Raw genomic sequence first — 23,784 nt, 5'->3', positions numbered from 1 at the left:
AAAAAAAAAAAATATATTGTGGAGCCAAATTTAGGATGAGGAACAGATAGAGAAAAAGATGTCATAGCAATGTTGGTGAAACTCAACGTTTCCATGGCTGTGATTGATATGATATGTTCTCTACTTATTCAAAATCTTCATGTGCATTTATTGTCATTTTGTTTTAAATTATTCATTTCTCTTTGTTTTTTCTTTTAGGCTCAATTTTCCCCCTACAACATTAACTACTCTCTTATTTTTACCGTCGTAGTAAATAAATGAATAAATAACTCGACGGGCTATTTAGAAATGTCTACGGAGTATGAATAGAGGGATGTCTTTTTTGCCACTCAATTCATTTATGTACTCATTCTTTATGTTGAGGATTGGTGGGAAGGAGTTCTACATGGGCTAATTAAGGAAATGATCTTGGGTTTATAAGTACATTCTCATTAGTATGATTATTTTTGGAGAAACCAAAAGTAAAGTCACGAGAGCTTAGGCTCAAAGTGGACAATATCATACTATTATGGAGAGTCGTGGTTCTTAACATACGGTATCATAGTCATGCCTTTAACTTAGTCGTGTCAATAGAATTCTTAAATGTCGAACAAAGAAGATGTAAACCTTCATCAAAAGTGACTCGTGTGTCAAATAAAGTGTACTTTGTTTGAGGGCTCCAAAGAAAGAGTCGAGCCCTGATTAAGAAGAGGTTGTTCAAGGACTCCAAAGACCTCACAAGAGACTCTATAATGTACTTTTGTTGGAGGAGAGGATTGCCGAGAGAGTAATTAAAAGGTTAATCATGGATTTTTAAATAAAGAACACTATCTCCTTTAAGACATTTTAAAAAAACTACGAGAATTTATACTTAAAAGACAGAGGCAGATTGGTTGGTCAAGACAGAGGCAGGTTTTTGTGTGTATCAATTAGAAAGTGGGTACCTAAATGAGCTGCTTTGTCTCCCTTGATTATAATAATACTCATCCACATAATTCATCAGATCATAACAATAATAAAATATTTCCATGGCTGCAAGTGTTCTTCATTGACCCTCCATAGCCATGGAGCTTCATTCATTCAACTAATCCAACTGATAATGATACTTAAACCATTATATTCCTTTTGTCCATTTTCTTCACACAATCATTCAAAACAAGTTGCAAAATTAGGGAAAAGATTCAAATCCATCACATTCGTTGATAGAGATGAGGCAGTGGTGGGAAGAACATGGAAGAATCTGGCTATGCTGTGCTGTTTGGTGGAACCACAAGAATCCTTCCTTATCATCTGCTGTTGTATTTTAAATTTGGCAGTGTCACATCGACTTCGACTTCCAAACCGATCTCGTCCATTCATTCTGGATAGAGGTCAAATGGTTAAGATGCATTCCTTCGACTCAGACGTTCGAGATTCAAATAAACAGCAGAGCAGAAAATCCAAAGCCTATACATAAAACAATGTCAATCAAGCCAAAGGTAGGGCCAAACTATTGACCATTTTAGCAGTGAGATTCTGTTTGCATGCTTAAAAGGCTTGTTTCTAAGCTTTTGTGTACTCAAAACCATGATCTACCAACTACATCGTCTCGAGCGTCGGATACTCCCTCTTGACATGTATCATCGTCCTTGTCCTCGTCCTCGTCCTCGTCCTCATCGTCACTTATACCAGATTCGTCGTCCGAGTCTAGGCTGGAGCTCATGTGGACATTGTTATATGAGTTCCAATTGGGAGGGAAGGTTTTCTGCAAGGCTTCAGTAATCTCCCCACCTGTTCTCTCGATTTTGCGCAAGCACTTGGACCAGTGAACTGCTGTCCCCATATCCACGGTTAATCCCGAATCGACCATCTCTTTGCAGACGGAGAGAATGCCGGGATAAATGCTTCCTTCTGCAACGGTAGCCCTCGAGAGTAATGACGTCATTAGACAATGGTAAACAGCTTTGTCTGGCTTCAACCCAGATAGCTTCATCTCTGCAAAGCACGACAATGCCTTCTCGGGTAAAGAAGCACGGGCCCAACCGTGAATTAGCGTAGTATACGTTTTAACATTAGGCTTCACTCCTGCTGATTTCATTTCTACAATTGTTTTTGTTGCTCTCTGGAAAATAGCTAACCAGTTAGAAATTAGAGCATGCCAAGAATAGTAGGTAATCAATGTTTGATGAACCTAGCTAACAAATACGAGTCAAAGGATAGTTACCAAAATGCTTAGAAACCAACACTCAAACTAGCCGTAGACCACTGCACGTTTCCCAAGAACTTTCAAATTATGAAGACCAAACAAACATAAATTTATTTTCTTACTGATCCTATCAGAAACTAATTCAGGCAACAATAAGATAGAATATACTATCTGATACGAAAAAATTCGATAATCAATTCAGATGAAATCACTTTTAATGTAACAACCCAAGTCAGGTATTGTCCTCTTTGAGTTTTCCGTCTGGGCTTCCGCTCAAGGTTTTAAAACGTGTTTGTTAGGGAGAGGTTTTCATACTCTTATAAAGAATGTTTCGTTCCCCTCTCCAACTGATGTAGGATCTCACAATCACCCCCTTCAGGACCAGCGAGACATGGGATCTCACACTTAAGCAATTAAAATCACCTCCAGGTTACCATTGCACCTCGTCGTCACGACACCATGATGTAAAAACTAAAAAGTTTTGGCTTATTTGATTTTGTCAAATACCTGCATATCTCCAGCCTTGGAGCAAGCATTTATGAAGGATGTGTAGGTATGAATGTCAGGTTGAACCCCTTCTTTTTTCATTTGTTGTATTAGATCAGCCGCCTCCCAAACATCGCCACGTCGAGCCCATCTATATGGAGAAAGCTAATTAGTAGCAACGAGGCAGAAGCAAAGAGAATTACAAGTAATAATTCATCCGGTAACAAGTGCAACCCTACTCACATCTAGAACATACCCATCAATTAAAATGTTATAAATAAAGGCGTTTCTTGGGATATTTTGAGCACTCATTTCCTTGGTGACTGCCAATGCGCTCTGCATCCTCCCTGATTTGCAGCATGCTTTAAGCAATGCTTCATATGTATAAACATCAAGCTTCAGACCTTCATCCCTCAGTTTAGTGAAGTAAGCGAACGCTTTTCCGGTATCCCCCAAAGAAGCATAACCATGCATGATGGTTGTGTATGTGTGTTCATTTGGACTTACGCCAGCCAACGTCATCTCGTCAAGTATTTCTACAGCCTTCTCCATCTGGAAGGATAGAATAAAATGTAAACAGGGAGCTCCTTAAAATATTACAGCAATATGAGTGAAGCTAGGATCTCGTAAATTATAATGTAAAAACGTCCATGTAAAATTAGTTTCATACGCACGAGAAGTTGGATCGAGTCAGTATTCCACAAAGGTCTTAGAGAATTTGAGGATTCAATGAGGAAAGTCGGGATCTAATGGCTCAAAACTACTACTTGAGGAAAGGAACATCCATAGGCATGGAGCGTTTCATAGTTTGAAATAATTACCTTACGCTTCTCAACTAGACCAAGAATCAGAGCATTGTAAGTGTGCACCGTTGGAATGCATCCAGACATCCGCATCATATCGAATACATCTAGCGCTTTCCTCATGTCCCCTTGCCTAGCAAAACCATGTATGATGGGCATAAATGTTCGAGTTGTGGGCCTGTGCCTTTGTTTTTGCATTTCCTTGACAGTACAAACAGCACGATCCATCTTCCCCATCCCACAGAATGCTGTGATGATATTATTATAGAGTACTACATCAGGCTTAATACCGTCTTTGATCAAATCCTCAAAAATAGCGAAAGCATTAGCCCAATCTTTCAACTTCAAGAACCCATTGATCAACATGGAGTAGGTCTTCATGTTGTGTTTTATGCCAGCATTCTCCATTTCTTTGCAAACTTCCAGTGCTTTAGAAACTTTCCCAAGCTGAAAGAACGATGAAAAAAGGGCGAAAAAATCAAAGAGAATCTACAATCATATGCATGCAAGAAATCGTGTAAAATTGACGTTTGTAACAACAGGTGTCGTTATCTTCAAAATCACGATCTTCAAAGAGATGAGGAAGTGAGACCAGCCAAACTCATTCATTCAGTGCCCTAATGAAGTACCAAATATTCAAACCTAACAAATAGATACTCTAACGTTAAAGTTCATTTTCTTCTAAAGAATCAGGAAAACAATAACACATAAGTAATATTGGGAATAAAAATAAGTTCTTACCTTTGTGTAAAGATTAATAAGACACCCATATGTAACGACTGAAGGATTCAAACCACATTCCTGCATCATAGTTAATAAAATATAAGATATTTAAAGGAAATGTAATTAAAATTGATGGAAATCAATCATGAACACAAGATTGAAGTGAATCATTTTTTCGGCATTGAGGTCAAAATTCTTTTGATCGAATGCAATCGAGGCCATCTGTTGGGTGGTTCGACTAAAGATGCACCATAAAAAATAAAATAAAAATAAAAATCAGAACCTCTCCAACTATTCTCTTTTTTTTTAGTCGACACTTTGCTCCAAAAATAGAAATTACCCAAGCTCAGCGCCAAAAACTGAACCAAGGACATAAGATTTGAGGAAACAGATCAACTCATGCACACATCTAATTCAACCTATTGCCATAGAATTGTACCTTAAATCTCTCGAACACAAGCAGACATTTCTCCTCATCTCCAACCATTGTATAACCATCCATCATGGTGTGATATATGTCAATTGGAGCATCTATGCCTTCTTCTTCCATTTGCCTCACCAAAGCTTCCGCTCTATCCATATTGCATATTTGACTGTAATCAAAACTAGCTACTTATAAAATAGTATTTCCCTTGTATTATACTAGAAAATAATCCACAAAAAAAAAAAAAAAAAAAAAAAAAAAAAAAAAAAAAAAAAAAAAAAAAAAAAAAAAAAAAAAAAAAAAAAAAAAAAAAAAAAAACACATGCACACACACTGCGACTAAGAATAGTACAGGCAATGTAACAATTTCATAGAAAAAAAAAATTTGATCCGTCGTTTGTCAAATAATTACCAGTAAGCATATATAATATTCCCATAAATGATGGCATTCAACGAGTGTTTCTCTTTCGCCTCCTGAAACCAGTGATCTGCAGCTCTTCCAAGACAAATGCAAATGTAATACAATTTAGATAAATAAAGATGCATAAGAAAAACGACTCGTGAATATGAAAACAGAAATAAATTGAGTGAACAAACTCTAAAAGACTAGATAATACAGAAAAATAGCATCTACTTCCTAGAACCAAACATTGGGCGAAAAGCAACCTTTGATGATTTTCCGCAAAGTTCCCCCTGCAGCAATAAGATTCAACTTCCTTCTGAACGAAACATGCAACAAGCTAGACCCAAGTCTAAGCTCAAGCCCACTACTAACCGATATTGTCTTCTTTGGGCTTTTCCTTTTGGGCTTCCCCTCAAGGTTTTAAAATGCGTCTGCTAAGGAGAGGTTTCCACACACTTGTAAGGAATGCTTTGTTCCCCTCTCTAACCGATGTGAGATCTCACAATCCACCCCCCTTGGGAGCCCAGAGTCCTCGCTGCCAGTGTTTGACTCTGATATCATTTGTAAAAGCCCAAGCCCAAGCCCACCGCTAACAGATATTGACCTCTTTGGGCTTTTCCTTCTGGGCTTCCCCTCAAGGTTTTAAAACGTGTCTGTTAGGGAGAAGTTTACACACCTTTGTAAAGAATGGTTTGTTCCCCTCTCCAACCAATGTGAGATCTCACAGAGTATTACCATGGAACCCTCAGAATGAAGGCGGCCACCACTTGACTACAAGCCCTTAATTGATAAACTTAAATACACATAAGTCAAGAAGCCTGATCAAATGTTTTGACTACAAGCCCTTAATTGATAAACTTAAATACAAAATAGTCAAGAAGCCTGATCAAATGTTCATAAGGTCTGAGAAAACATGCACAGCCTTTTTTCAGATGAGAGCCAAGTATCACTAAAGTGATTGACCATTTGGTATTTGTAGGTTTTACCAATCAACAATGGAAACGAATGGCAAGAAAATCAATCTAAGGATTTAAAAATAACAGGGCAAAGTTTATATATAATGAAAACTCTATGAACCTATGTACTCACACATGAAATGATAATTACTTACTCTGCATTTCCCATTTTGGCAAATCCACCCACAACAATGCTGTAAGTTACCAAACTCATTTCTATGCCTTCCTCTTTCATTTTTCTGACACAAGATAATGCTTCTTCCATATCTCTACCCACTGCATAAGCATGTATAAGGCTGCGCATCATGAAGCATTCAAAATAAATCAAGCTTGAACTAATATATTTGGAACATAATAAAAGGAAAGAGAAATGTTTAGGAATAGTTATTACTTTGTGTAGACATGAGACGTCGGTTCTATTCCTCTAGCTCGCATCTTTTCAAATGTTTCACGTGCACGATGCATATCACCTCTTCTTGCATAGTAGTTCACCATCAAACTATACTCCTTCCTAGAAGGCTTGACGATAGTACAATTCACCCCGTAACAACAAAAAATATCAAAACAATTAATATGAAATGTCCAAATTCAGTCCTCTAAAGAATATGTAACGGTGAACGTGACATGTTTTAGGGCTTGCATACACTATTGCACATGAATTTGTCATTGTGAGTGCAAGTTTGAATGAACGGATTCAAGTAGGCATGACGATACTTTGGGGTATTAAAACACATACTAAGCTTGAATAAAACTCTCAAAACAAACAGCAAAATTCATGGAAAACCCAGAATTGTCCGTTATAAGCAAAATCTATTCCAAAAGCATACATACATCAATTGTGAACTAACAGATTAAAGTATGTACCATGAAGTCTACATCTAATTTTGCCAACCTCACTGTGAGATCCCATATCGGTTGGGGAGGAGAACAAATCATTCTTTATAAGGGTGTGAAAACCTCTCCTTAGCAAACATGTTTTAAAAACCTGGAGGGAAAGCTCGAAAAGGAAAAGAGGACAACATCGACTAACTGTGGGCTTGGGCTATTACACTCACTAACTATTACACCTTCTTTTTTTGAAAACCAAACTTTGACTTAGATAAATGAAAAAACAAAAACGTCGAGTATAAATGACATATGTACTTGTAATTAGAGAACACACCATCTACGATATTACACTACTGCCAAGGAGTTATCTAACCAAACATAGATAAAAAAACCATGAAAAATGCAAGACACCTAAGGAAACATGAACTTGTAATACAATAGCTCATGGTCCCTTGCTCGAAGTTAGCAATATCGGCTAGAACTGCGGAGAAATTATTCGACCCGAACTTGAGTTGAGATTCTGAATAAGAATTTACATAACTTGAAAAACAATCCATCTAGCACCATATTGTAAAAACATAAATTATTCTCATCTGTATAAGAGAATTATAGCATAATTCAAGAAGCCGCTAATTCAAAAACATTCCAAAGGAATTGAAGAAGCTACCTTTTTAATCCTCTCGAAGGCTGAGACAACCGCCTGCCAATCCCCCGGCTCTGTCTCAATAACCATGCGCAAGCCCTTCCGTGCCTTATCCCTCTCTTCATGCCATTGTGAACGAAACTCCACACTGTCATCTCCCTCCATCCATTTCGCCCTCTCATACGCCTTCTCCTTTAACCTCCTCCCATCATCCAATTTCACAGTCAAAACTCTTCCGTGAAACTCCACTCCATCAAACTCAACGGCTTTCATGGCCGACTTAGCTGCAGTCGACCCATCATATATGACGAATCCGTATCCGGCATTTCTTTTCGTAGTATCGTGGCCCTTAATCAATATCACATTGTTGACAGGACCAAACTGCCGAAAAAACTGTTGAACCTCATGCTTCTTTATCCAATTAGGCAAGTTTCCGACAAAAATCTTACCCTCTTGCCGGAATTGAACTTCTCTACGCCCCTCACTCGAAGAATCCTCGGTTTCAATTTCTTCGTTTTCGCTTTCATCTTCCTCCGGTATCTCGGTGATCGGGGGAGGCAGTGGAGAGAGCTTACTGGAAAGCCAGAGCTTATCGGCGACCGAGTGGGAAACAGGGGGCGGAGGCGGCGGCGGAGGCAAAGGAAAAACGGGAACATTGGCAGAGCCGACCAGATTCTTGAGAGGATTAGACGGAACTTTAGAGGTGGTGCGTTTAGGGGAGGAAGAGGTTTTTAGGATTTGTGGGCGACGAATTCGGCTAGAGATTGAGGCGGTTGAGCCGGAGGAATCGTCAGAATCGGAACGAGGCGGCGGCGGCGGAGGCGGACGCTTCAATGAGAAAACAATTAGGGTGGAAGAAGGGTGAGAATGGTGGTGACGACGGCGAGGTGGCGCGAAGACGGCGGAGGAAGTGGTGGAGGTGGCGTTTGAGAGTGAACGAACATCCATTATCTTTATCCCTCTTTAGCCTCTGGTTTGTTTTCAAGCTCCCACCAACTGGTGGTAAGTTCGGATATTTTCAAATTACTTTTTTTTTTTTTTAATTTCGGATATTTTTTTATCCCAATATTTACAAAGTAATTATAAATAATCCTTATTTATTTTAATTTAACAATATGCTGACTAGACCTGCTGACGTGGATGGAATGACAAATTTAAATATGTTGTGGATGAGATAATGAGTTTATTTTATGGCAAATAAATCAAATAATTAATTGAAAATTAAATTATTAATTAATCAAATAAATAAAATAAGTGAAAATTGGAGAAAAATTGAAAATGGTTATTTCATGTCAATGGAATAATTGAATTTCAATTGGAAAAAAATAAAAAATTAAAATTAAAAAGAGAAAATAATAATAATAATTTCAAATATTTATTATTTAAAGCTCGGGAACGCCATTTGGAACAGAAAATGCATGGCGTAGTCATAGTCGTAGCGGGAAGGCAGCAAAATTTTCAGAGTCGTTGCAGCTTCAATGGCGGGAACGATCGAGGGAAACGCCATGGAAACGCCGAAGCAGAGAGAGGAAGAAAAAATTTGTAAACTGGCATGGTGGATAGGAATCAGCAATGTCTTATCAAGAGTCATTCCCCAAACGCGCTTCGAGGCCTTGTGTAATGTAAGAGCATCGATGAAACTGGTCGAGATTTTGTTTTACGCTTTACATTTTCTTATTCGAATATTCGCATCTCTTATTTCGTTCCGATCATTACATTTTGAGATTTGAATTTGAGAGCCTCTATTTTTATCGATGTTGATTGTGTTCGATCTTAGGGCTGATTGTGTCTGACTGCTTGTAATGCGGTCGTTTCTATTTGAAAATACTTTCGTCTTTGAACATGAGTATTGAGGAATTAGAGAGAGGACGAGCGATTCGGTAGACTAACGGAGTGAATAGACATCGGCAATGCCTTTCGTTCTCCAGATGATTTTTGAAACCTTGCGTGATGGATTTGCATTGATGAAGCTGATCGAGGTCAGTTTCATAGTTTACTGTTAGCTTTAATTCCATATTTTGCATCTCTAGTTTCAATATCATCGAAATTTTGCACATAAATTTGAGAATATAGTTCTTTTGCAAAATTTACTGGATTCGGTCTCAGAACAAATGGTGTATGGATGCTTGGATGTTTGTACTGTATCATTTGTTAAAATATCACTAGCACAATAATGGTATGAATAAAGAGGGTAGAGTTGTGTTCCACGGTTAGAAATCACTAATCTCCACAATGGTATCATATTGTCCACTTTGTGTTCAACTACTCCCAATAATCCTCAACAATCCTGAAGCTTATGGAGCTCTCGAATAGCCTCCCCTAAATCGAGGCTCGACTCCTTCCTCTGGAGCCCTCGAACAAAGTACACCATTTGTTCGACACTTAAGTCACTTTTGACTACACCTTTGAGGCTCACAATTCTTTGTTCGATATTTGAGGATGAATCACAAATTTCCACAAATGGTATGATATTATCCACTTTGAGCATAAGTTCTCATGGCTTTGCTTTGGGCTTCCCCAAAAGGCCTCATACCAATAGAGATAGTATTCCTCATTTATAAACCCATTATCCTCCATTAAATTAACCATGGGACTCACTCTCAATAATCCTCAACATCATTCCTGTTTGAAAGCACTTCTGTTTTTTTGAATTTTGAATGATTTCCCTTCTAGCTGATTCTCATATCACATCATCGCTTGTTTCGTTTCATTTTTCTTTGATTTTGATGTTTTGGTTGCATGCACAAAACACTCGGAGAAGACAAGATGGAGGAATGGTTTCACAATTTGAAGGCTAATGCTAGACTTCCGGACAAAATTTGGTTCATTTTCACATGTAAGCCCTTCAATAAACAGAGAAATAGCATAATGTATATCCATTAACTTTGTTACTAAGTTTCATTTGTTTTTCTCAACGCAATATGTTATATCATTTTTGTGCTTGTTTTATAGGAAATCTGACCAAATAGACGGGAACTGAAGCATTTGGTTTAACTACATCCAACAAAATACAGTAAAGAGCTTGATCGCTGGTAACTAAATTTGTTGTTTAACCATTAATTGAGTGTCACGTATTTCTCAAAAGAAGCGATTCGATTGATGGGTCTATGGTTCCTCATCAGTTGTCTTGTAGTTCTTGTGATGACATGCTAGGAGCTTAAGTAAGTCTTATTGGCTATTACTAAATCGAAAGTGCTTAAATCTCTCCAATTTTTCTCAGTCTACCGAATGGAATAGAGATATCCCAATCACCCAAAAAAATTGATTTCTTTTTTTTCAAAAAAGTAAAGAATCGTTATTATAACGAAGAAACTAATACATTTAGGTATGAAGTATCATAAAATAAACTAAATTTGATAACCTGCTACTAGTAAATAACAAATCTAGTCACAAATTCCACCCAAAAACCATATTTTGATATTCAGATATTCAATTGGATAACCTGCTACTAGTAAATAACAAATCTAGTCACAAATTCCACCCAAAAACCATATTTTGATTGATCTCAAGAACCTTCGGTTATTTTTCCTCTTCATAACCCAGCTTTCTACAGATTCTCCTCCGGGTGCTCCCTTTGGAGGCAGCCTTGATATTAGAAGACTCTTACAGATGTGCAGTGGCAGCCAAAGCTGCAGCTACCAGAAGCCACATGTCGTTCTCATGGCGATTTCCTGCATTGACTGGTCGACCTCGGCGGCGTTGTGCTTGCGCTGAACCAGCTACGTAAATGGGGATTACGGCACTACCTCCTCCTGTATGAGGACTACTGACACCACCACCTCTGCTGGCACCACCTCCTACTGTATGAGGACTACTAACACCACCACCTCTGCTGGCACCACCTCCATGAGCAACCGCCTGAGAAACGGTGATCGCACATGCACGGTTTCTTCTGCCAATCTGGTTAGTAGCCCCATCTTCGCCATGTTTTTCTGTGTTAGTTTTCTGGTGGCAATTGGACTCTGCACGCATATGGAATCTGGTTTAGGAATGAGGATATAATAAAAATTTCGTTTTATTACTTTCTTTTTTCCTTCATTTTTTAAAGTTTACATTTCAGCGTAAGTTCCTTCGTTTTAAAATATTATTCTGATCTACGTCTCGACCCATTATATTTTTGGTGTTTTGTATTGGATGTTGGAAGTCCCATGTCGGCTAATTTAGGAAATGTCATGGGTTTATAAGTGAGGAATACTAACTCCATTGGTGTAAGGCTTTTTGGGAAAGCCCAAAGCAAAACCATGAGAGTTTATGCTCAAAGTAGACAATATCATACCATTATGGAGAGTCGTGTTCGTTTAACATAGTATCAGAGTCATACCCTAAACTTAGTCGTGCCAATAAATTGGTAAATCCTCAAATATCGAATAAAGAACTCCAAAAGAAAAGCCTCCTCGAATGCCGTAAAAATTAACTAAGACTCCAAAGAAGTCGAGCCTCGATTAAGGGGAGGCGCACTTTGTTCGAGGAAAAGTGTTGGATGATGGAAGTCTCACATCGGCTAATTTAGGGAATGATCATGAGTTTATAAGTGAGGAATACTAACTTCATTGGTGTGAGGCCTTTTGGGGAAGCCCAAAGCAAATCCATGAGAGTTTATGCTCAAAGTGGACAATATCATACCATTGTGGAGAGTTGGAGTTTATGCTCAAAGTAGACCATATCATACCATTGTGGAGAGTTGGAGTTTATAATCAAAGTGGACAATATCATACCATTGTGGAGAGTCGTGTTGGTCTAACATTTTGTACATTAATTATAGACTTATTTTCTCTATTAAAATTTACATGTATATTTATTTTCTTTATTTATATTTATTTTTATTTTTATTTTCTCAAATAAAATTTATTTGTATGTTTATTTTCTCTATTAAACTTGATTTATATATTTATTTTCTTTATTAAACATGATTTATATATTTATTTTCTTTATTAAACGTTATTTATATATCTTTCCATAGAATATTAAACTTTATTTGATTCATACATTTCTTTCCTTTTGACATTAAAAGATACCTATATTCTTCTATTCATCTTTTTATTATTTTCGCTTTAACTTTACTATTTTACACAGATCTTCATTCATCCGAATTTGTCGTTTATGGCATGTACACTTTATTTCAGGTCTTTGTTTGACTCATTATTCAACTTTATCTTTATAGACTTTTATGGTTTATCTCATTTTACTTTTTAATAACTTCCTTTTACATAATTTATTTTAAAAAGAATAAATACAATAAATGAACTTATAAATCCCTTTTTATTTAAGCAGAAAATTTGTGTCAGAAATATGAGCATATAATGAGAGAAAAATTGTACTGACCTGTTGCCAAGATTTCTTGCAGAGAAGATGCTATGGCCATGGCAGAACCAAACAGTATGAAAATCAATCCTATCTCTCTTCTTCCCATTTTCTTACACGCAGCTTCTCTCTCTGGATCTCTCTATGTGGTTTTAGGATTAATTAATGCTGTGGCTTATTTATACTAAACGGTGGGTGGGTGAGGAAGACGAAGTCTAAAGCAATCTTATACCTTTCAAGAACGCGATAACTAAGGGTTTAAAATAAGTATGGACACATCCTTTTGAAAAGAAACACTAACTCGAATCTTTTTTTTTCTTTTTTAGTTAACGGTGTTAAAACGATCCAATAACTACAACTATTCAACTGAAGTCATAAGAGTAGGAATGGGTAAGATTTTTATTATTAGTATTTTTTGGGTTGAGGAGGGTTCGAAGAACCTATATTTGGTTTGATTCACTAGTTGTGATTGCTTTTTTTGAGTCAATCCGACCCACTCGAAATTTTAGGTTGGTCTAAACGAATTTATAACTCAACTCAACCCAACCTACACTCCTTTTAGGATCGTTATTGTTTCATATTTGTAATAGATTTTAGCAACATGTTAGGAGATTTAGTAGTTAACGTGACATGTATTATGGATAAGTAAGAGTTTAACTGAGAAATATAATTCAACAATCGAGTGACTCAACTCGAAAATAGAGGCCCTTTAGGAACTTTTAGAGTATTTTTTTCAAATAAGTATAGTCCCAACATGACTAGGTATCTTAAAACAATGTCTCTCTCACACACACATTGACATTGTCCTTTCCGTGATATAATTCTATGCTCAAAATATGGCGTTTCTAAATCTATACTCAAACGACGGTGCTGTGAATGAGAGCTTCTTTTTTTTTTTTTTTGTTAACGTTTCGATCTCTCGTAGGTATATAAATGCCTTGGCTGTTCTGCACTGCTCCTTGATGATTAGCTGAAAGTTTGGCATACTTTTAAAGTGACTTTTTTCTATTGTTTCTAAAGAACAACATATTTGTTTGTACTCGTAGAAGTATAAAGGGTTTTGTTCTTTATTTTGATAGTGAGTGGACTTCACTAAACATGACTACGGCATGTCAAATGCTTAACAGGAGCTTTCAACATTGTCGACAAAGGTATGTTTCAATTCCTTCTCCACCACTGTTCTTACTCAAATTAATGTTAAATTATCAGCCATCCATACTTTTGATTCTTTTTAAAGTTATCTCACTATGAAAAACATGAAAGGAGAAAGGGGAAACAACATTAGGGTTCTGGTAGAGGGTAGAGGGAGCCTTATAAAGAATCACATTAAAAGAAAGTAAGATTCAGATTACCTTGTTGATCAAATATCTCACAAGAACGTTTGTTTGAGATTTGAATCACTCTACAAGTAAAAATCAATGATGTTAAACTTGAATGATTCTAAACATGCAACCTAAACGACACATAAACTTAATCATTGACTAAAAGAAAGCACAAATATTCTTTTTACTATATTTTCAAGTATACTACTTGCAGATACATAAACTAACGATGGATTTGGGCTGTTTATGAGCCCAGCCAAGGTATTGCCCGAGTTGATGGTGGAGGATGTAATACCTTCGCTGAAAGCAATACTTGGAGCACGAGGCGATGTCTCTTATGTCGGATTATCGTTCCAAGATGACAGAGTTAGTTCTCCCATCCAAATTCTCGTTCAGTAATATACTCTTAGCTGGGCTCATTGAATTTGGATTGACAATGGCAGTTGGATGGTTCATTCTTGAAAAATGGAGTTCCCTACTTGGGCTTTCTTCCCCAATGGCCTCTCGGGTACTTCAATTCTTAGAGAATGTAATTACTTTGTCGTTGTCATCACCCTTTTACCTCCTGGCTTCCACTGTCTTTTGTTAGATACAAAAATGATGAATGCAAGTATGAACAAATTATCAACAATCTGTCGATCAGTGATAATCTTTGATGTTTGATGCTAAGACGCGACCCATCAGGTTAAATGATGAATAGGTCCAAAAGTGTGAGATCCCACATTGGTTGGAGAGGGTAACGGAACATTCTTTATAAGAGTGTGGAAAACTTTCTCTAGTAGATGAGTTTTAAAAACTTTGAGGGAAGTCCAAAATGGAAAGCCCAAAGATGACAATATCTGCTAGCGGTGGGTTTGAGGCATTACAAATGGTATCAGAACTAGATATCGAGCAGTGTATTATCGATGACGTTGGCCCCCAAGAGGGTGGATGGTGAGATCCCACATTGGTTGAAGAGAGGAACAAAACATTTTTTATAAGGGTCTGGAATGTGAGATCCCACATCGGTTTGAGAGAAAGACCAAAGAAGACAATATTTGACAATATATATATATTTTTTTTTCCTTTTTCTTTTGTTTTTTTTGGTGGGGAGCTTCTTCTCCCTTTTCTACTCTTTTGGAACTTGATCAAATCCTTAGTAGAATGCAAATTTCAGGATTTTTTTTTTTTCAATTACCATATTACATTGCAAGATTATTAATTTAATATCGAATTTAAGTTTTTAAAAATTACTTAGAAAGTTATTTCAAACTGACTTGTAATTAGATTTACATATTTTAAATTTTGTATACAAAATCTAACACAAACAAATAGTTTTTATGGCTATTTTAGTATAAGACCGTCAAATTCAACCGTGTAGTGAAAAAGTAATTTTTATATTCTTTTCTCAGTAAAATTAAAAAATTCGACCACAGTGGGAGTCGAACCCACGACCTTTTGATCCGAAGTCAAACGCGCTAATCCACTGCGCTATGCGGTCATTTTGTGTTCAACGATCTTATAAATTAAAATAGATTCTTTATTTTTTTTGAAATTTTCCCTAAATAAGAAAAGAAACTTTAGCGCATCGTAGAAGACTCAAGTATATATTCGAGTCCACAATGTTTTTTTTTTTTTTTTTTAATTCTATTATTATATTTTTTTTATTGTGTTTCAATTTTTATTTTTTAAATTCTATTATTATTGTATATGTGTTAGTATCGAGAGGAAAAGAAAACAAAAGCGATTTCATAGTAAATAAGATTACCCTTTTGAGATTTTGAAAAGAGTTGCCTACTAACTTGGTCTATTCCGGTCGCTTTCTCCAAGATGATACCTTGCCTATTCTAGATCTTTCTATTTTTTCAAACATTACGTCTCTTTTCAACCGAACATTAATTCCTCACCGCTGACAAATAAGAATTTAGGCTAACTTCAACTATTTTTATACGGGGCACAGTTAATTAAACAAACATCCTTAGAGAATAAAATTAAACTTCAAATTTATTATAATTTTGGAGGAATTAAAATTTTATTTGTCTTTTTATTCTCTTAATTTCTAAAAAAAAAAGAAAAAGAAAAAGAAAAAAAGGCCGAACCTTTTATATAATAATTAAAAAATATATTTTTAACGAGTTACCTTCAGACTAAAATATATATTATTTAGTCATAAGAGATACTTTAGCAATATTATTATTTTTTTTATATCACACATTACAATTATTTTAATCACTTGTAGACTTAATAAATTCAATTATTTTGTTAAGAGTTATAATCCAATCCATATTTGGCATGGCAAGCGTTACGGGCTTTACTCGTACGCTTTTATGGGCCTTTAAGTAACGGGCCATTATGGAGGCCCAATATAATTGACTTTGAAATACACAACTGGGCCGATATCTTATAAGGCCCATTTACGTGAAGTTCCCAAACCCTAGCTCCACGAAGTCTGCGAAGGGTTTTATTTCTTTACCTATCAGCGCGCTCTTCTACGTTTGTTGTGTTTGCTCCCTCTCTTTTCTTCTGCATCTTCTTCAACAGATCCAGCTCGGAACCCTACGGCGGCGGAACTTTGATACGATGGTTCGTAATCGGCTTTACTTTCTTTTACTTGTTTCTGAATTCTCTCTTTAAGCGACGAAGGATTAGAAATCGGCGGGAAGTATGAAGCTATCTGTATTGATAATGTGTTTGAATGAACTTCTATTGTTCTTTGATTATCATTTTTTCATCGGAATTCCGACAAGGAAAGTTCTGGTTTATTTTTCTGTTTTGGTAGTCGGTACTTGCATTTTGTTCTCTTACTTTGGTAGATTGTATGTGTTTAGGCGCCAAAGAAGGATAAAGCTCCTCCACCGTCCTCGAAGCCTGCTAAATCTGGCGGAGGGAAGCAGAAGAAGAAGGTCAGATTCTTGTTACAGTATTTTTCGACTTTACTTCAATCCATGGCTATATTATTGTAGTTGATCCTGGCTATTCCTTCAGCCGTTCTGTCTGCCGTGGATTATTGTTCAAGTTCTTGTGTGATTCTACGATGTGCTGTGGGAAAAATGTTTCTAATACTTATACTAAATTCGAAAATATCGTTTCGTTCAAACTGTATGAGGAAAATGAGGAATCATCGAAATAAGAGGACATATAATTTAGTACTTCTGACTGTAGGAGGGAGTATCTCGTGTTGTTTATTGCTATCCTGTCAACTGTGAATTGTCGATTCTAAATGCTAAGATTGCGCAGTTTTCTCATCTATAATTCTGTTTATCATTGTTAATATAACAGAAGTGGAGCAAGGGAAAGCAAAAGGAGAAGGTCAACAACATGGTTTTGTTTGATCAAGGAACCTATGACAAGCTTCTCGTTGAAGTTCCGAAGTACAAGCTTGTCACTCCTTCAATCTTGTCCGACAGGTTGAGGGTAAGTTTTTCAACGTCGTCTCATCCATCATGTAGAACATGTTTCATGTTTTTGATTGGATTGCATATTCAATCACAATTATGTTATTCTAGTCAATTTGTGATGCTTCCTGATATGAACAAAATGAATGTTCATACATTTTCATTCAAAAATAGTTTAAATAATTATTTGATCCATTGATTCTATCCGACTGCTTTTTTTCATTCATAAGTAAGAGAGTTTCAGTATAGTTTATTGAAACACTTCCCCTTCCCCTTCCCCCTACCCCTTCCCCTCTTCTCTGTACTTCGTAGATTCTTGTTTTTCTCTAAATTTGCTCGTTGTGTGTCTGGTTTCCATTTTGTCTCAGAAAATCAATTGGGTTTTTCCGAATAAGATGATACATAAGTAATATATTGCAATCCCTAATTCAAAAGTGTACCAAATATCTAATGATCTATAAATGCATTAGGGCCCAATTCTTTTTTTTTGCCTATGAGGAAGAAAATTAGCATAAGATCCTAGGGTATGTTATGTTATTTTGGAACATGTTGGTTGCAGCCAACCACTATTCGACATCATCGAGTTCTAATAAGTATACGTTTTTTTAAGATTCAAAAGGTCCGTTGAGCGGATCATGAATATCATAACAGATTCAAACACTTTACCTGAATCAATACAATTTGTTATTTGACAAATGATTCTCTGCCATTTCAATTTTCAGATCAATGGATCGCTAGCACGAAGAGCAATCAAAGATCTGATGGCCAGAGGTCTCATCAGAATGGTGTCTTCACATTCCAGCCAGGAGATCTACACAAGGGCCACCAATACCTAATTTCCTTTCGTATCTTTAGAGTTGTCAGGAATTAGCCTTCTTACTCAAGTTTCTGCTTGATGCTTCTAATGTCTTCACATGGATGATAAAATTTTGCAATTTTCTTTTTTTGAATTTTGCCATTTGGAGAGGAATTGTCTTGGTGTTATCTTCCTTGTTAATTACTATTTCTAAAATTTATTAAGTTCCCAAACATTTGAAAGTTTATCGATCGGGGTTAGTCGGTGTAGGTTTTTTATCAAACCTAGCCGTGGACTTTGAAGTTTTCATAGAAAATTTGTTGACTGAATTTGATGGGTCATGGTTTGTTTATCTGTTTTTTCATGATTTACGCTTTGATGGGGTTGTTGGTCCTACTATAACGGCCGAAGCCAATGGTTAACAGATAAGCGTCATCTTTGGCCTTTCTTTGAGATTTTTAAAATGTGATATTTTCCCATTTGGATTTTTTCTTTCGGAGTCCTCCTAACCTTTTTATAAAGGTTTTTAAAATGCTTTTGTTTAAAATGCTTTTGTTTTGGAGAAGTTTACCTACCCATATTTGGCACTCATTCTTTTGGGGCCTAGTCCTTCTTTTGGGGCCTAACAACTTTATTGGTACTCTCTCATTGATATGGGATCTTTCAATTCACTCCGACATTGGCTCACTTCTTTGTGTCCACCCCCTTCAAAGCCAAGCTTTAGGTATTTGGGATCCACTCTTCTTCGGGACCTTGTGTTCTCATTGGTTCATCATTAGGTGTCTATCCCCTTTGGGACCAAATCTTGGAGGCTCCAGTATTTTGCTCTAATACCATTTGTAATAGAACCAAACTCATGCTAGCTTTCTCTTTTGAGTTTTCTCTCAAATTTTAAAACGTGTTTGTTAGGGAGGAGAGGTTTTGACGTCTATAAAAAATACTTCAAATTAAGAAATAGAGAAGGGTTAATTCTTTTTTATTAAAATAATTTTTGATTGGTCCATTATTATAATCTACTTTAGTCATTTGATTCAAAATTTACCACAAGCTAGTAATATTCAGAGAGAACCATAAACTAATATAAATAAGTTTATGAACCTACTTTTATCCATTAAGCAAATTCAATTTTAGTTTAGTAGATAATTTATTAATTATAAACTAAAAAATAATTATGTAAACAAAAATGGTTAAATGTTATAATAATTATTTAATACCGTTAATTAAATTCAATATAATAGTTCCAATTTTTCTTTTTTTAAAAAATCGAAATTAACTAAAGGGAAAAAATTGTAAGTAAAATTGCCATATAAAGGAAATCAAACAGAAAAGCGTGGAACTTTGGAGTAAATGAACCTTCGCGAGTGTATGTGCAGAGGAGAAAATCGATAGGCGGGAGGACGATCGAGAGAAAATGGCAGCTTCTTCGTCTTCCTTCGTCGCCACAGCTTCTCAGAAGGTCGGACCAGCTGCTCGCCGCCAAATTCTTACTCTGACGGAGGCCGCTGCCGCTAGAATTCGACAACTTCTTCAACAGCGCCAGCGTTCATTCCTTCGCCTAGGCGTCAAGTCTCGCGGCTGCAATGGCTTGTCCTATACTCTCAACTATGCAGGTTTGTAATACCTATTGATTTCAAACTTTTATCGATTAGATGCAGCTTCTTTTTAATCATTATACACGTCTGAATTTGGCGGATGTTGATGCTTGGATTTAATACGAGATAAATAGGTATTTGTTGTATTTGAGAGATATAACCTAATTGTTTAGAGGTGACGTGGAGAAACGGAGTCCTCTAGAAGGTGAATTCTTGATATTTAAACTGTTTCCAGCTCTAGCTACCATGAATTACGATGTTAGGCCGATGATTCATCCTGATGATTAGATGTCAAAAAGTTGGAAGTTTAAATGAACCTGTAATTGTGATTTACCGGAATTGGACCTAGCTTTGATATATAACTTGTTCGAAGATGAGCTGTTGAATTATTGCTAATCTTAACAGACGACAAATATGAAGATAAAGCTGACATGCCTGAATGCTGAAGTCTACCGATTAGAGATGACTTTATAGGTTGGGATTGTTAGGGACTCTCACGTTGACTAATTAAGGGGAAGATTATGGTTATATAAGTAAGAGACCCTATCTCAATTGGTACGAGGTTTTTTGGTAAAATCAAAAGTAAAGTTATGAGAGCTTATGCTCAAAGTGGACAATATCATATTATTATGGAGATATGTTGTTCCTATCAAAGACTATGTATGAGATAACTAATAGTTCAGACTTTAAATATATCCGTCCAAGCCCACCGCTAGCAGATGTTGTCCTATTTGAGTTTTCTTTTCTGGGCTTCCCCTCAAGGTTTTAAAACGCGTCTACTAGGGAGAGGTTTTCATGCCTTTATAGGAATGCTTCATTCCTCTCTCCAACCGATGTGGAATCTCACAATCCACCCCTTTAGTGTGCCAGAAAGGCTCGGTGTTTGCCTGTGATTCCATTTGTGACAACTCAAGCCCATTGCTAACAACTATTATCCTCTTTGCCCTTATGGGCTTCAAGATTTTGAAACGCGTCTACTAGGGAGAGGTTTTCACACCTTTATAAGGAATGGTTCGTTCCCCTATTCAACCGACATGGGATCTCACGTTAAATGAGTTATGTGACAGGAAGTTTAGATTCAATAATTTACTTCACAAACTTATGAGAGATGGATTAGTGGGTTATTGAACATATCACAACCCCAGACTAATCTATGGTGAAGATTTACTTCACGAACTTATGAGAGATGGATTAGTTATTAACATGATAGATGGCCAGAAGTTTTCGATTTCAACAATTTTGTTGTAACAACCCAAGCCCACCTCTATTAGATATTGTCCATTTTGACCCATGACGTATCGTCATCGGCCTCACGGTTTTAAAACGCGTATGCTAGGGAGAAGTTTCCACACCTTTATAAAGAATATTTCGTTCTCCTCTCCAACCGACGTGGGATCTCAAACCTGTAGCTTGAGACTTTTTTTATTGTTTGTGTTTATCTAATATTTCTATCCTCTCAGTGAACCGGATTTGCAATTCAGTTTCTTATGGATTCGCTCATGATTGGATAATTTTCTTACTCAGCATTACCTGAGTTTTATAATCACATTATCATTAATTTCCGTTCATTTTCAATGAACAAGAAATAGAATGCAGCCTTTATCTCTCCTTTTGGCACAAATGGACTGTCATGACCTCTATTTCTTTAAACAGTTCAAGATTGCAGTACTTCATTTTAAAGTTTTCTCTTTTCAAATACTTCAGATGAGAAGGGAAAATTTGATGAGCTGGTTGAGGATAAGGACGTGAAGATATTGGTTGATCCAAAGGCGCTGATGCATGTAATAGGAACAAAGATGGACTTTGTAGATGATAAACTGAGGTATTTGAGAACTCTCTACCACAATTTTATATTTTCAGCTCTATTTCTATCCATATGTTGAGGGAATATCCTGCTTCTTAGATACAACTTACAATATCAATCCGACATATAAAAGCTTGTGTGTTTATATTTAAATGAGTAAGCATGTGCATTTGTATGTAAACCTATTGTTCTACATTTATCACGGCACCTCGTGTGAGATCCCATATCGGTTGGAAAGGAAAACGAAGCATTTTGTCTAGAAGTGTGGAAACCACTCCCTAGTAGACGCGTTTTAAAAACTTCAAGGGGAAACTCGAAAGGGAAAGCCCAAAAAGGATAATATTTGCTATGGTGAGCTTGAGCTATTACAAATGGTATCAGAGCCAAGCACCAATGCTGGGCCTCGAAGGGGGATGAATTGTGAGATCCCACGTTAGTTGGACAGGAAAACTACACATTCATTTTAAAAACTTTAAAGGAAAATCCGAAAGGGAAAGCCCAAAGAGAACAAAATCTTCTAGAAGTGAGCTTTGGCGGTTACACCTCGGCAACGATATTTTATTATTTCAGAGTTTGGACATATTTCAATAGGTTTTAATCAGCTGTTTTGATTCTCAAATTTGTTAGGTTATCTCGAGTTTTGATTCTCGAATGAAATCCAACCTTTTAACCCCTGTAGTACTGCTGTATTCAGTTGTGAATGAAACTTAATTTTTTTTTCTGTCTCTGTCTTCTTGGTAGATCCGAGTTCATCTTTATCAATCCAAATTCTAAAGGACAATGTGGGTGTGGGGAGTCGTTTATGACAACAGGCAGTGCAAAGGCAGTTGAACAATGAGCAACTACACCAAGAGAGTGAAACAGTTGTAAGAATGTTTGTTTTATTTATGTCTAATTATATTCTTAAAACCCATTTAAGCAGCCCCTTGTGATCTGCTAATTAGTTTCTTTTGTTTTGTATGTACATATTGTTGAGTGCAGTGGCTAAATAAGTTCTCTGAGGTCAGTAATCAAATTCTCCCACTACTTTCCCTTGTTCTAGAATTTGGTGGTTGAGATCATAGGATAAGAGCACTCCCACTCCCTTCTTGTCAAATGTCTTCATATTTCATATCACTTATCACTTATTAAAGTATAATTCAACAGTTCGCTTATTGAGATCATAGCGAAAATGGTTTAACAATGACTTAAATAATTGAGATTGTTTATTATCACTTACGTTATTTTTTGTGATGTCCCAACACAAACATGTGGAAACCTTCCTCTAGCAGACGCGTTTAAAGCTTTGAGGGAAGTCCGAGAGGGAGAGTCCAAAGAGGACAATATTTGCTAGCGTGGGCTTGGGTTGTTACAAATGGTATCAGAACCAAACACCGGATGATGTGCTAGCCTTCTCGCTATTCCCCGAAGGGGTAGACATGAGGCGGTGTGCTAGTAAGGATGCTGGGCTCTATAGGGGGTGGATTTAGTGGGGCGTCCCACATCAATTCGAGAAATAAATGAGTGCCAGCGAGGACGTTAGGCCCCGAAGGGGGTGGATTATGATGTCCCACATTGTTTGGGGGAAAACGAAACATCATTTATAAGAGAGTTGAAACCTTCTCCTAACAAATGCGTTTTAAAGCCTTGAGGGGAAGTCTGAAAGCTCCCTTAAAGGAAAGTCCAAGGCGGACAATATCGGTTAGCGGTAGGCTTGGACAGAAAGATATGCATAAATAACTAATTTTTTTTGAAATTGGATCATATTAATAGTAAATTAATTTAGTTCTACAAACACCATTAACTATTCTAGCTAATAGCTATTACCGTCTATTTGAATGTGATTAGTCTATATTTTAATGAATATTTTATGTCTTTGTTTTGGCTTTTTTAAAAGATTCTGTTCTATAGAATTTTTATCCAACATATATAGTTAATTTAAAAAAAATAAATTCTAGACTTGTGAAAAATTAAACTTACAAATTTTCCTCTTACATAATTTTTTTTTTTTTTTGTTTATTTATCTATTTTTTACCTATATTTTTTAAAAAATATGTTGAATTTTAAAATTTGAAGTAAAGTAAATTTTAAAAATTTTAAATTTGGGTGAAATTGTAAGAAGAAAGATTAACGGAATTAGAAAAATAAAAAAATAATAAAAATCACAATTTTTTAAAACATTATTA

At 36.3% G+C, this 23,784-nt stretch overlaps 4 protein-coding genes, 2 long non-coding RNA genes and 1 other non-coding gene across 15 annotated transcripts; 4 read left to right on the top strand and 3 right to left on the bottom strand.

Moving 5' to 3' along the window:
- Positions 1–920: 920 nt before the first annotated feature.
- Positions 921–8,413, bottom strand: LOC111467602 (pentatricopeptide repeat-containing protein At5g04810, chloroplastic). The gene is made up of 11 exons (XM_023112568.1): positions 7,455–8,413; positions 6,351–6,478; positions 6,115–6,255; positions 5,013–5,096; positions 4,616–4,769; positions 4,195–4,254; positions 3,472–3,900; positions 2,907–3,202; positions 2,672–2,801; positions 1,477–2,080; positions 921–1,339 (listed from the first exon to the last, which is right to left on the bottom strand). The coding sequence occupies exons 1-10, from the start codon at positions 8,376–8,378 to the stop codon at positions 1,538–1,540; spliced, it is 2,889 nt and encodes a 962-aa protein (XP_022968336.1). The 5' UTR covers positions 8,379–8,413; the 3' UTR covers positions 921–1,339; positions 1,477–1,537.
- A 1,515-nt stretch (positions 8,414–9,928) lies between these two features.
- Positions 9,929–11,053, top strand: LOC111467616. Its single transcript, XR_002714589.1, has 3 exons — positions 9,929–10,266; positions 10,383–10,462; positions 10,984–11,053. It is a non-coding gene; the product is annotated as an uncharacterized LOC111467616 (long non-coding RNA).
- Positions 10,790–13,027, bottom strand: LOC111467612. 2 transcript variants are annotated; one of them, XM_023112579.1, is made up of 3 exons: positions 12,753–13,027; positions 11,258–11,392; positions 10,790–11,224 (listed from the first exon to the last, which is right to left on the bottom strand). In XM_023112579.1, exons 1-3 carry the CDS (start codon positions 12,838–12,840, stop codon positions 11,034–11,036), a joined length of 414 nt encoding a protein of 137 aa, XP_022968347.1. In that variant the 5' UTR covers positions 12,841–13,027; the 3' UTR covers positions 10,790–11,033. The 2 variants fall into 2 exon arrangements, with proteins under 2 accessions (XP_022968347.1, XP_022968346.1); XM_023112578.1 differs by having other exon boundaries at positions 10,790–11,392; positions 12,753–13,024.
- On the top strand, positions 12,726–14,827 carry LOC111467615. Of its 4 annotated transcripts, none has more exons than XR_002714588.1 (6): positions 12,735–12,806; positions 13,657–13,725; positions 13,811–13,882; positions 14,268–14,419; positions 14,497–14,561; positions 14,643–14,827. It is a non-coding gene; the product is annotated as an uncharacterized LOC111467615 (long non-coding RNA). The 4 variants fall into 4 exon arrangements; XR_002714586.1 differs by adding an exon at positions 13,058–13,121 and having other exon boundaries at positions 14,497–14,679; XR_002714585.1 differs by having other exon boundaries at positions 14,497–14,679.
- A 632-nt stretch (positions 14,828–15,459) lies between these two features.
- TRNAR-UCG lies at positions 15,460–15,533 on the bottom strand. Its single transcript has one exon. It is a non-coding gene; the product is annotated as a tRNA-Arg (tRNA).
- A 947-nt stretch (positions 15,534–16,480) lies between these two features.
- Positions 16,481–18,470, top strand: LOC111467614 (40S ribosomal protein S25-2). The gene is made up of 4 exons (XM_023112586.1): positions 16,481–16,615; positions 16,861–16,935; positions 17,312–17,446; positions 18,150–18,470. The coding sequence occupies exons 1-4, from the start codon at positions 16,613–16,615 to the stop codon at positions 18,261–18,263; spliced, it is 327 nt and encodes a 108-aa protein (XP_022968354.1). The 5' UTR covers positions 16,481–16,612; the 3' UTR covers positions 18,264–18,470.
- Positions 18,471–19,551: 1,081 nt separating this feature from the next.
- LOC111467613 (iron-sulfur assembly protein IscA-like 1, mitochondrial) lies at positions 19,552–22,782 on the top strand. 5 transcript variants are annotated; one of them, XM_023112585.1, is made up of 4 exons: positions 19,552–19,833; positions 21,520–21,637; positions 22,361–22,482; positions 22,596–22,782. In XM_023112585.1, the coding sequence occupies exons 1-3, from the start codon at positions 19,635–19,637 to the stop codon at positions 22,455–22,457; spliced, it is 414 nt and encodes a 137-aa protein (XP_022968353.1). In that variant the 5' UTR covers positions 19,552–19,634; the 3' UTR covers positions 22,458–22,482; positions 22,596–22,782. The 5 variants fall into 5 exon arrangements, with proteins under 5 accessions (XP_022968353.1, XP_022968350.1, XP_022968352.1 ...); XM_023112582.1 differs by having other exon boundaries at positions 22,361–22,483; positions 22,575–22,782; XM_023112584.1 differs by having other exon boundaries at positions 22,361–22,485; positions 22,601–22,782.
- Positions 22,783–23,784: the final 1,002 nt, after the last annotated feature.

This window comes from Cucurbita maxima, unplaced genomic scaffold, assembly GCF_002738345.1.
Source record: "Cucurbita maxima cultivar Rimu unplaced genomic scaffold, Cmax_1.0 Cma_Scf00034, whole genome shotgun sequence".
NCBI lineage: Eukaryota > Viridiplantae > Streptophyta > Magnoliopsida > Cucurbitales > Cucurbitaceae > Cucurbita > Cucurbita maxima.
Note: the sequence above shows the minus strand (reverse complement) of the source record. Positions and strands in the feature narration are given on the sequence as shown.